This window comes from Coregonus clupeaformis, chromosome 15 (genome assembly GCF_020615455.1).
Source record: "Coregonus clupeaformis isolate EN_2021a chromosome 15, ASM2061545v1, whole genome shotgun sequence".
In the NCBI taxonomy this organism is placed as follows: Eukaryota; Metazoa; Chordata; class Actinopteri; order Salmoniformes; family Salmonidae; genus Coregonus; species Coregonus clupeaformis.
This window is the reverse complement of record NC_059206.1, coordinates 33,288,325-33,301,320: the sequence shown is the minus strand read 5'-3', so window position 1 is coordinate 33,301,320 and position 12,996 is coordinate 33,288,325. Positions and strand designations below refer to the sequence as shown.

At 42.1% G+C, this 12,996-nt stretch overlaps 1 protein-coding gene across 2 annotated transcripts in view; it reads left to right on the top strand.

Annotated features, from left to right (window-relative positions):
* The first annotated feature begins 280 nt into the window (after nt 1–280).
* The window catches only part of LOC121582590 (dual specificity testis-specific protein kinase 2-like), a 36,123-nt gene continuing 23,407 nt past the window's right edge, over nt 281–12,996 (top strand). The window contains exons 1-2 of one of the 2 annotated variants that reach the window (XM_041898497.2): nt 281–576; nt 2,933–3,058. In XM_041898497.2, the coding sequence (XP_041754431.2) occupies nt 3,028–3,058 (31 nt within the window). In that variant the 5' untranslated portion in view covers nt 281–576; nt 2,933–3,027. The remainder of the gene's footprint in view (nt 577–2,932; nt 3,059–12,996) is intronic. The other variant, XM_041898498.2, reaches the window with a different exon arrangement.

Genomic DNA, 12,996 nt, shown 5'->3' with positions numbered 1-12,996 from the left:
TTTAGCGTAGGGAATAGGGATTTTCGTGTTCTTTAATAAATTGAGAGTGGTTAATTTATTATAATATGAAATTCAGGTCAACATTTTGGGAGGACATCTAGACTTGCTTTACATACGTGAAAATGTTATGAGAATAAACGGTTCTTCAGAATTTAACGTTTCTCATTGCGACGTTGGCAGCTGTCTGTGTTGTGGTCAGTGTGGTGTGTGGGAGGGAGGGAAAGAGAGCCACTAGGCAACGCTTTCATCGGTCTCACTTTTTAACGAGTGACAGGTTGAAGCGGAGTGAGTCCTGTAATTGCAGGGTGTTCCCAAGGCAACAGATAAGGCATGCATTTCATCAACCTGTTTGGGTTCAGTTTCTGCAAAACAACTGAGCCCGACGGTGACAGATTGAGTCTGACGCATTGATTGCTCTGTTTGGTCGAGACTCGCATGAACGCAGTAAAATGTAAAGTGTTGCAGCGCTCGTGCCATTCTAGTCATTGCATCTTCTATGGGAAATATATTTTCATCTACTACGCAGCCGGGGAAGTTCATTGAAGAAAACGCTTGTCTACACAACAGTTTGCCGCAGTAAGTAGTATATACATGTACAATTTGACAGTGGCTATTTTGTAGCCATCAATTGAAGCATATAGTTCACAAACTTTCCAAATATCTGTTAACATGATTTGTTTTACCGTTTGAACGCACACACACTTGCAACTTTTAATTTTTTATCTCAGTTCCAATATATTTCCCACCACTGCTTTCACAGTAGCCGACGTCCAAATGGTAGTTATGTGAAGAATTGACATGTGATTGAATATACAAGACACAAACTAGGCTACACCTCGGATTGATAGGTGAACTTTAGAATGATATCATATCCCAATAAAATTATAAATCTTATGCAGTATCATGCAACAGTTTATTGCATCCTTTTCATACACATCCTAAAATATAATACGTTTTTTATGGCAAGTAGGGCCTAATGACTAGTCTGAACCTTAAAAATACCTGTAACTTGATCATACACAGTTGGTGCCGTTTAAGATGAGGGAGGATGAGACATTTTTTTAATGAACATGGCCTTATTTCTATTACAGCATATTGGATGACTGTCATTCATATCCATTACGAAAAAAGATTGCAGTCAAGAGTGCAATATAACTGCAGGACACTGTTTTTTTACTGCAGTAATTGTGCAGTGCAACTGCAGTTACAGTGCAGTACACTGCAGTTATTCTGCAATTACTGTGTCCAAAATACCACAGTCGACTGCAGTTACTGCACTTTTACTGCAGTTTCAAAACTGCAATCTTTTTTGTAAGGGATTCCATTCACCCAGCTCAATGTAACATCGATATGTTTAGGCTACTACATGATACTAGAATTTTCCCTGTACCCACTATGAGGTTGCAACAACCTAGCCTATGAATGAACGTTTACAACGTAGGTGCACAGGTCGAGAGATTTTTGAGTAATCAAGGTGGCAGACAGTGACACATTCAATACCGCTTTGCACACTCTTGCCTGCATCTAGCTGATCTAGGGTGTAATCATTACTCCAACACTTTCAAACAAGAGTTTATATTGGACAAATTCAGGTATGTTTATCCCTGTTTAATTGCGTTTGCTTCTGTTTAAGAAATTGTTTTTTTCAACAGAATCGGCACAATTAATACACCACTGATCACAAGCAAACACAGTTTACTTTCATAGCAGCCCCATACAAACAGCTAGTTGTATATATAATTCCTTCTCGCATGTATCTACGCGCTCTCCTCCTCACCTTTTCCCTTCACTTATTGACTTCAGGGCACAACACATCAGATGTCTGTGACCAGGCGAAAAACCTTTCCAAGCCAAACATCGTTGTCACGGTATAGTCAACATAGCTACTAGAACTAACGCGTTAGTAAACCCGCTAGCTACAATCATGCAGCACAGTGTACAGTCAGCAGCGAGCAGTTACACAGGCGGGCCCCGGTGTTAGATAGCCATAGCCAGCCAGCTAAAATATCATCCCTCTCTGTTTGAGCCTGGTGTTTGAGTAGGCTAAACTAGCTAGCTGCATTTGAAGCTAGCTTAGAAAGTGAAAGTGAAAAAAAGAATACTAGGAAATATAGCTAGCTCTCTCTCTTTTGCTTCTCCTTAATTCTGGAAGAAATTAAGTTGTTCAACTATTGTCTTTCTCACTCTTTGTGTCATCTACTCACCACATTTTATGCACTGCATTGCTAGCTAGCTGTAGTTTATGCTTTCAGTACTAGATTCATTCTCTGATCCTTTGATTGGTTGGACAACATGTCAGTTCATGCTGCAAGAGCTATGATAGGTTGGAGGACGTCCTCCAGAAGTTGTCATAATTACTGTGTAAGTCTATGGAAGGGGTCGAGAACCATGAGCCTCCTAGGTTTTGTTTTTAAGTCAATGTAACCAGAGGAGGACAGAAGCTAGCTGTCCTCCAGCTACACCAGGGTGCTACCCTACAGAGTGCTGTTGAGGCTAGTGTACTGTATACCTTCATTGCAAAACAGTGTGTTTTAATCAATTATTTGGTTATATGTGAATATATTTAGTATAGTTTTATCTAAAAATGATAACTTTTTTTATGTTTCACTATTCATTTGTTCTTCTGAAATTCACTGAGGAGGATGGTCCTCCACTTCCTCCTCTGAGGAGCCTCCACTGGTAAGCGGTGAAATGTGCAACAGGTGCTCTCTTGTTAGGTCCCTATATCATCCAAACTACACAAGTAGCCTACTGAAAGTGCAAGTGCAAAATCGAACCTGTCCCTTGCAGTAATAGTTTTATCACCAAGAGTGTGGAATGTTTCATGTGTGTTATGTGGTGTGGCAGTGACACTTGTTTGCATGTCTAATCACATTTGTCCCTGTCTGTGTGTGCTTTGTGTTCATTGTGTGTGTGGTCTGGTCTCTCTCAGCTGCTGAACAAAGGCACTAACTTCTGCTGGTCTTGCTTGGGTTACACACACGCTGTGGGACTGACTGTGCATCCTGTCCCGTTCACCCCCACAAGATGCATATGACTAGCTTACTGAATCGATGGAGTAAGTAACACACTCTTCTAGTCCAACCATAAGCTCCTAACAGCATACTTACTACTTTCCTTTTTCCTTTGCACTCAATTCTTTACATTTTAGAGCTAAATGTAATATTTTTGCATTGTAATTTTAGAAAATGTCCTTAATATACTATATTGGGCCCACTCAAAATGTCATTCTAATGGTGCAGCCTTCTTATTGGTCAACAAAGGACAGACCATCTCTTGTTGTCAAATTGAATGGCTCCAGCAATTCTCTTGTTGTCAAGTTCAATAACGGACCAGTTAATTTGACAACTAGAGATTTGCTGGCCACAGTGAGACGGTTCGTTGTTGAATTGTTACATGTGGTACCTTTAACACATTTCCCTCCCTTGAAAGAAAATAATTTGAGAAAATCTATTGTTGAAAGTTATTGCATTGCTTTAATCATATATCTGTGCACCCCAGGGTTTTACATTGTTATATTATCCATCAGCGTGGCAGGTGCTTCACATTTTTCAGGGACTTAGTTTACATAGACTACTGAAATATGGCTTGTTTAATGATCTAACCTAAACTTAGATTGTGCCAAGCCAGTCACGGTGATAAAGTAGGTCTAAACTTGTGTTGAAATCATGACTTCATTTTCTACCCAGTTACACTCAAAGCTGAAGGAAATAGGTGGTACAGTAATAAATGTAATGTACATGTCATTATGGACATGTTATGGTAATCACAGGATAATAACATGACTGGCCAATTATTTCACTTCACTGACTGCTGATTTGGCAATACCAACTTTAATCACCATGGAATTCAGAGTTTTGAGTGTGTGGTGAACAGTGCGGTCAACTCCCACACTTATTATTATAATTATTTTCAGTCCAATCCAAATGTACATTTATTTTGCTTGGGGGGGACATAAGAGAAGACATATGAGATATAAGGGTAGGCAGTGAACATAGGGGACCTAAGGGTAGGTGGGGTACATAGGGGACCTAAGGGTAGGTGGGGTACATAGGGGACCTAAGGGTAGGTGGGGTACATAGGGGACCTAAGGGTAGGTGGGGTACATAGGGGACCTAAGGGTAGGTGGGGTACATAGGGGACCTAAGGGTAGGTGGGGTACATAGGGGACCTAAGGGTAGGTGGGGGCTTGATGCATTGCCGTGAATTTGTTGGCACTAAGTTACTCTACCCAGGAGTAGGGAAGAACAGGAACTGTGCAACTGCCACCCGAACGAGGAGGACAAGTCATAAATCAGTTATTAATTTCAGACAACAGAACAGGTGTTGTGGGCCTTCAGTACAGGAGGCTTTCTAACAGGGAGCTTGTGAATACAGTAGAGTTGACGCTCATTAGGGGTATAGTTGATACAGTGCTTGATATACAGGTAAGACAAAAAATTAAGTTTACATTATTATAATTCACATACTGTATTTATATGTAACTACCATCTATATATACACTATATATACAAAAGTATGTGGACACCCCTTCAAATTAGTGGATTCGGCTATTTCATATACCCGTTGCTCACAGGTGTATAAAATTGAGCACACCGCGATGCAATCTCCATAGACAAACATTGGCAGTAGAATGGCCTTACTGAAGAGCTCAGTGACTATCAACGTGGCACCGTCATAGGAAGCCACCTTTCCAACAAGTCAGTTCGTCAAATTTCTGCCTTGCTAGAGCTGCCCCGGTCAACTGTAAGTGCTGTTATTGTGAAGTGAAATCGTCTAGGAGCAACAACGGCTCAGCCGCGAAGTGGTAGGCCACACAAGCTCACAAAACGGGACCACCGAGTGCTGAATCGCGTAGCGCGTACAAATCGTCTGTCCTCGGTTGCAACACTGCCTTTGGAAGCAACGTCAGCACAATAACTGTTCCTCGGGATCTTCATGAAATGGCCGAGCAGCCGCAAACAAGCCTAAGACCACCATGCGCAATGCCAAGCGTTGGCTGGAGTGGTGTAAAGCTCGCCGCCATTGGACTCTGGAGCAGTGGAAATGCGTTCTCTGGAGTGATGAATCACGCTTCACCATCTGGCAGTCCAACGGATGAATCTGGGTTTGGCACATGCCAGGAGAACGCTACCTGCCCCAATGCATAGTGCCAACTGTAAAGTTTGGTGGAGGAGGAATAATGGTCTGGGGCTGTTTTTCATGGTTTGGGCTAGGCCCCTTAGTTCCAGTGAAGGGAAAACTTAACGCTACAGCATACATTGACATTCTAGACGATTCTGTGCTTCCAACTTTGTGGCAACAGTTTGGCCCTTTCCTGTTTCAGCATGACAATACCCCTGTGCACAAAGCGAGGTCCATACAGAAATGGTTTGTCGAGATCGGTGTGGAAGAACTTGACTGGCCTGCACAGAGCCCTGACCTCAACCCCCATCGAACACCTTTGGGATGAATTGGAACACCGATTGCGAGCCAGGCCTAATAGCCCAACATCAGTGCCCGACCTCACTAATGCTCTTGTTGCTGAATGGAAGCAAGTCCCCGTAGCAATGTTCCAACATCTAGTGGAAAGCCTTCTCAGAAGAGTGGAGGCTGTTATAGCAGCAAAGGGGGGACCAACTCCACATTAATGCCCATGATTTTGGAATGAGATGTTCGACAAGCAGGTGTCCACATACTTTTGGTCATGTAGTGTATATTTACAATACACGTACATCCTGTATACCTGAATATTGCATTACATATCAGCACATTTTGTAGAAATATTGTATGGATGAAATGATTTGCTTCAGCCTTTGTAAGAGAAACGCAAAGACAATATGTCTGTCAAATACATCAGTGTTCATTTGTCTCTGAGCCTGAGGAACCGCACGATCTCTTCTCATGGCGTTCCAATGACAAAGTCAGATCTTTCACCCTGTGTCCTCTGTGGGTACAAAGCCTTCCTCAGATCTATACATCATTGTCACTCATTTAGAGAAGGAATGAGAAACGCTCTTAAGAATGTTCTCTCCCTCTAGGAGTGATGTATGTTTTGTCTGTGCTTTCTGTTTGCCACGTACTGTCCTTGGTTATGTTGATACTAATGCTATATTCTGTGGTGTTTCACTAATGGGAAATTGTTTGTGGCAGCCGTCGATGGTTCAGTTGGAGCAAAGTAGCTGAATGAATGTGCGTAGGTCATCTGTTTGGGGTGGTTTACTGACCAAAACAAATGAGAACAAGGGGGTCGATTCATAAGGGGCTTAACCGCGCGAATTAGCTCTTATCTGTGTGGCACAACGATGGCACGCAAGCCTTGACTGAACCCTGCCATGAGGTGACCATCTCTACGTGATGTAAACACAGAGGGTAACATTGGTCAGATTCAGCTGCATGAAGGACTTATGTGTGTGTGTTTGTATGCAGATGCCGTTTGTGTGATTCTGGAGGTTGGCCATAGGTCATTTCCAGCTTTGGCTACTCAATGTGGAACTGTGACACGTGTCACTTAGTTTTCCGGCCATCCAGTAGGACTTAAAATACTTGTCAGGTCATAATGGGAGAGCATAGAGTGATCATGAGGAACAAGGTTACATTAAGCTAAGGGTCAAGGCCTTGGAGTGCAGTCATTTCCTCTGAGGTCTTGCTGTCTTAGTACGGTCAAGTGCTCTGGAAATGTCTGGATTACCTTTAGACACATCTTGTCACATCCTGGATTGTTTGTGATGACACACAGGCGTGGTAGATCCTTCATATGTCCTTAGTTAAATCCTTCCTATGTCCCCAGTTTCTCTTCTGGTCCAAGTTAACCCTTCATAAAAAGTCTTCATGCACGTTTACTTGAATAATATCTACTTAAAAAGCCTGGCTACACAATTGAACTGAAAACAAACTGAATCCTACACGAAGCTGCCACATTGTGCATAGTTCTGGTCAGGGAAATAGTTAATACCCAATAAACTGTTTTCATACCCATAGTTTGTTTAGTTGGTGTAGAACCCAGCCATATCCTATCTATTGCATTGTGTTATAGGTGCCCCCCCTGGTTTTAGCCAGAGTCTCTGTGGGTCTCTGATGGTGTGCCAGCTAGGAGGCATGGTGGTACATGGTACCAGAGGTACAGTAGAGAGTTCACCACCAGTAGCAGACTGTGCTCCAGCGGTAGGTAGGTAGCTGTCCTGGGCAGTTAGTTGAACCTTTTGAACATCCTATTGTTCTGTACTCAGGCACCTGGTCTGGTACTGGTTGCTTTGGCACTGGCACTACTGATGACTGGTGGCCCCAAAAAAAACATTCTGAACCAGAGCCATACAGATCTCTAGGCCAATCTGAACCATTCACCATTATTCACTCCAACCAAATGCAGGAGCTGGATAGTAATGCATTTCACAAGCATTTCGCTACACCCGCGATAACATCTGCTAAATATGTGTATGTGACCAATAACATTTGATTTGATTTACTGTGTCTCTGGTTGGTTGTGTGTTTGTCAGAACGCTGATCCAGTAATTAAGCTACCAGACCTCAGTCACTGACCTCTGATTGATACTTTGAGTCTGACTTTAATAATACACTTGACACCTACTCAAGACAATGTGACCAGGTGAAGGAAAATGGGTGATTAAATAATAAAAATACAGTATGTCTCATGTCAAATATAATGATCACGGCATTAGGAGCTTAGAACACCCTGCCCAAGACTCTTAGTCATGAATACGTTTAAACTTTGAATGTAGTTTTAAGCAACACGGTAACAATATCTCCATTTGAATTCAATCACATTTTGACAGAATCCCTTTTGTTTTAAACAAAACTTTCCATACATGTTTGCCCATGGAAGAAGTGGTGAGAAAGTTACTTTTTGGACCTGAATGCCAAAACATTCTGGAGATAAAGGCACAGATAGAACAATAAGCCAGATGTTTCACCGGATGTATAAATCTGAAGCATCTGGTTGGCATTTCCACTCACCACCAAATATGGTGATGAGAGGAAGCCCGGTAGCTGGAAGTGGGAGAAGATGGAGCGAGATGGATTTTGGCAGACATTCTGCAAACTGTCTCATCAATGGAACATTTGATAGCAATAGAGTTTTCTGTTCCCAAAACTACAATCTGTTATGAAAAGAGTGGACTAAGTTTTGTAGACTTTTTTACAAAATTGCATGGGCGAATTGAGTTGCACACGCGCACTTCACAGAGTAGGCGTTCCCTAACGGAAATATGCAAATACATGCTAGAACACGCCAATAGCAGCTCACTAGCTCGTGCTTGGTTCTGCCCACAATGATTAATTTGCTCCCATTGGAAATAATAATAATAATAATAATAATATACCATTTAGCAGACGCTTTTATCCAAAGCGACTTACAGTCATGCGTGCATACATTTTTACGTATGGGTGGTCCCGGGGATCGAACCCACTACCTTGGCGTTACAAGCGCCGTGCTCTACCAGCTGAGCTACAGAGGACCACTGAAATGACAGGCTGTGGTCTATCTTGGGTTAGTGATAAAAATATTTGATAAAGGTGCTCAAAGTTGACCCATTTTGCATACCCCACCCTACATTGAGACATCCATGTCTTCATCACTTGAACATATAAACTGTTGAGTTTTATATCATTTCAAAGCTTACAAACAGGGTTGTCAAATGATGTCATAATTTCTAGTTTTTTTTGTTTGTTTGTTTTTAATGTCAATTATCTAAAAATTTGTAAACTTCAGTTTTTTTCATATTCACATATGTTGTAGCTTAGACCCTATTTTACAGCATCTGAGGTTTTTGTGTTGTGCCGGCCAGCGGTTGAGACACAACATGCTCTTGAATACAGGGTGGGTGTCATTTTGATCATAGAAATATAATTCATAGAATGGACCTACACCTATCCCTTCAGACCACTGCAATTTATCTGTTACACTATTGACATTTAAATGTAATTGAAATTGTAACTTCTAATTACTACCACAAAGATGGCCGCTGGTCCACCAACCATTGAATGTCAACTGAAATGGTCATGTCTATTCTATTATCTATATTTCTATGATTTCAATAGGTTTCCTATGGAGGATTGACAGTATTTAAAACAACAGATATGACCGTTCAAGTCAACATTTTCTGATGTCTGGACCTCCAACCATTGTTGTGGTACCATTTGATTTTAAAGTTGACATTTCTATTTTATTCCTATTTTAGTACATTTATTAGCCAAAACATGACACCCACCCTGAATTCATGTTGTGTCTCAACCGATGGTGGGCACAACACAAAAAGCTCATATGATGTAAAATAGGGTCTTCGCTACCACAGAATCTGAGTTTACACGTTTTTAGATAATTGGCATTAATGGTTAAAAAAATGACAATTTTTATTTAAAACAACATTTTTTTCAAGAAATTATAAAATAGTTTGACAAACCTGTTTGTGAGTTTTTAAATGATATCAATCTCAACTGTTTATCTTTTCCAGTGATGAAGACATGGTTGTCTCATGCTATGGTGGGGTATGCAAAAGGTGTAAACTTTGAGCACTTTTATCTCTTGAATGTTTGGCATTCAGGTCCAAAAAGTAACTTTCTGAGCACTTCTACAATGGGCAAATACAGTGGGGAGAAAAAGTATTTGATACACTGCCGATTTTGCAGGTTTTCCTACTTACAAAGCATGTAGAGGTCTGTAATCTTTATCACTTCAACTGTGAGAGACGGAATCTAAAACAAAAATCCAGAAAATCACATTGTATGATTTTTAAGTAATTAATTTGCATTTTATTGCATGACATAAGTATTTGATCACCTACCAACCAGTAAGAATTCCGGCTCTCACAGAGCTGTTCGTTTTTCTTTAAGAAGCCCTCCTGTTCTCCACTCATTACCTGTATTAACTGCACCTGTTTGAACTCGTTAACTGTATAAAATACACCTGTCCACACACTCAATCAAACAGACTCCAACCTCTCCACAATGGCCAAGACCAGAGAGCTGTGTAAGGACATCAGGGATACAATTGTAGACCTGCACAAGGCTGGGATGGGCTACAGGACAATAGGCAAGCAGCTTGGTGAGAAGGCAACAACTGTTGGCGTAATTATTAGAAAATGGAAGAAGTTCAAGATGACGGTCAATCACCCTCAGTCTGGGGCTCCATGCAAGATCTCACCTCGTGGGACATCAATGATCATGACGAAGGTGAGGGATCAGCCCAGAACTACACGGCAGGACCTGGTCAATGACCTGAAGAGAGCTGGGACCACAGTCTCAAAGAAAACCATTAGTAACACACTACGCCGTCATGGATTAAAATCCTGCAGCGCACGCAAGGTCCCCCTGCTCAAGCCAGCGCATGTCCAGGCCCGTCTGAAGTTTGCCAATGACAATCTGGATGATCCAGAGGAGGAATGGGAGAAGGTCATGTGGTCTGATGAGACAAAAATAGAGCTTTTTGGTCTAAACTCCACTCGCCGTGTTTGGAGGAAGAAGAAGGATGAGTACAACCCCAAGAACACCATCCCAACCGTGAAGCATGGAGGTGGAAACATCATTCTTTGGGGATGCTTTTCTGCAAAGGGGACAGGACGACTGCACCGTATTGAGGGGAGGATGGATGGGGCCATGTATCGCGAGATCTTGGCCAACAACCTCCTTCCCTCAGTAAGAGCATTGAAGATGGGTCGTGGCTGGGTCTTCCAGCATGACAACGACCCGAAACACACAGCCAGGGCAACTAAGGAGTGGCTCTGTAAGAAGCATCTCAAGGTCCTGGAGTGGCCTAGCCAGTCTCCAGATCTGAACCCAATAGAAAATCTTTGGAGGGAGCTGAAAGTCCGTATTGCCCAGCGACAGCCCCGAAACCTGAAGGATCCGGAGAAGGTCTGTATGGAGGAGTGGGCCAAAATCCCTGCTGCAGTGTGTGCAAACCTGGTCAAGACCTACAGGAAACGTATTATCTCTGTAATTGCAAACAAAGGTTTCTGTACCAAATATTAAGTTCTGCTTTTCTGATGTATCAAATACTTATGTCATGCAATAAAATGCAAATTAATTACTTAAAAATCATACAATGTGATATTCTGGATTTTTGTTTTAGATTCCGTCTCTCACAGTTGAAGTGTACCTATGATAAAAATTACAGACCTCTACATGCTTTGTACAGTGGGGAAAGAAAGTATTTAGTCAGCCACCAATTGTGCATGTTCTCCCACTTAAAAAGATGAGAGAGGCCTGTAATTTTCATCATAGGTACACGTCAACTATGACAGACAAAATGATAAATGTGATTTTCTGGATTTTTTCTCTCTCAATTTGTCTGTCATAGTTGACGTGTACCTATGATGAAAATTACAGGCCTCTCTCATCTTTTTAAGTGGGAGAACTTGCACAATTGGTGGCTGACTAAATACTTTTTTATCCCCACTGTAAATAGGAAAACCTGCAAAATCGGCAGTGTATCAAATACTTGTTCTCCCCACTGTATGTATGGAAGGTTTGTTGCAATCAAAAGGGGTTCAAAAAGTTATTGAATCCCAAAATGCACACACAGGCCGACACACACCTTATGGAAGCAGCAGGTCGTGACCCCAGGAGACAAACCATCGAGGATAACAGGTTCCACTACACTGAATTATTGATCCAGCTCAGCAAGGCAAAGCCCAGGCAGGCCAGGAGCCGATCCACTTACCATCAACACAAGTCCCAACCCTGCCAGCTCTCCATGCAGCCTCATGTCACAGAGACCATAAATTAATCATTATCCACGGGTGGGTGGCCCATTTGGAAAAGCTCAATTTCGTCACTTTTCAACCTGATCTTTTGTTTGTTACATTGCCCATAAGGATCTTACACTAACTGCATTGCATATGAGAGTGATGTACACTTGCATATTGTGTATGAAATAATGCATTGAGTCGAATTGTGATGCTGTGATGCTGGCCAGTGTAAGGTTGTTGTTGATCAGGCCTTGTTCTTTACTACTCCCCCGCCTCCCCCTCTGTCCCATCTCTGGCCCTCTCAGAACAAGTGTTATGAAATCAACTGCTGTTCATTTGTGTGTGAGGGCTGAGTGGCTCTGTGATTGTTTAGTGGTGGGTGGCCCTCCACATGTCCAAAATTGCTTAACCCAGCTTGCTCCATGATTCTCTCTCTCTCTCTCTCTCTCTCTCGCTCTCTCTCTCCATACTAATACAAGGTACATACTGTACTCCCACTAGCACAACCACATTCTCTTTTCAGTAGCTCGTATACTCAGACATTTTGGTCTCAACCATTCATTTCCCTTGTAAACTACTCAGTCAGACAAAGAATGACACAGAGTTTGCGTAATGCTCCGGAGGACCACTTAGAATACACCCTCATACATACATGGCTTAGTGTTCAGAAAGGCAGGTTAGCCCACACAAACTCAGCTAGTTCTCATGAATCTGCACACGCACGCACACACACACACACACACAGACACACACACACAAACACACAAAGCCTTGGAATGAGGAAGGCCTTTCTGCCCACTCTCCTGAAAGCTCTGAGAGTTTTAGTGGGAGAGAATGTGAGGGGGAAGTAGAACTCTGGCGATATGCTTTCTCATTTTGAACGGTCACAATGTGAAACATCACATTCAAAATCTTCTCAGTCCTACAAGAAAAAAAAATGCAATGGTAGGGGACCAGCCAAGCAGGTTTCAGGAGTGTTGAAAACAATGAGTTCATCGTTAAAGAAAAAATATGACGTGTGTCTGTGTGTGTGCGCGTGTGCATCATGCACAATAGGTGATAGCTCATGCAGTGTCATGTGTCCAACACATGTGAAGAGCCATGTTCTAGTTCGAGAAGCAGAAAGTTATCAGGTAATTGCCTGTTTGTGTTGATTTGACACTATCTCTCTGTTGCCAGCTGTACTGTACTATACTGTACTGTACTATATTGTACTATACTGTACAGTACTGTACTGTACACCATGGTTGCATATACAGTGGAATGAAAACAGAGCTCTTTGGCCACATACAGTATGCAGAAAAGAACCCCA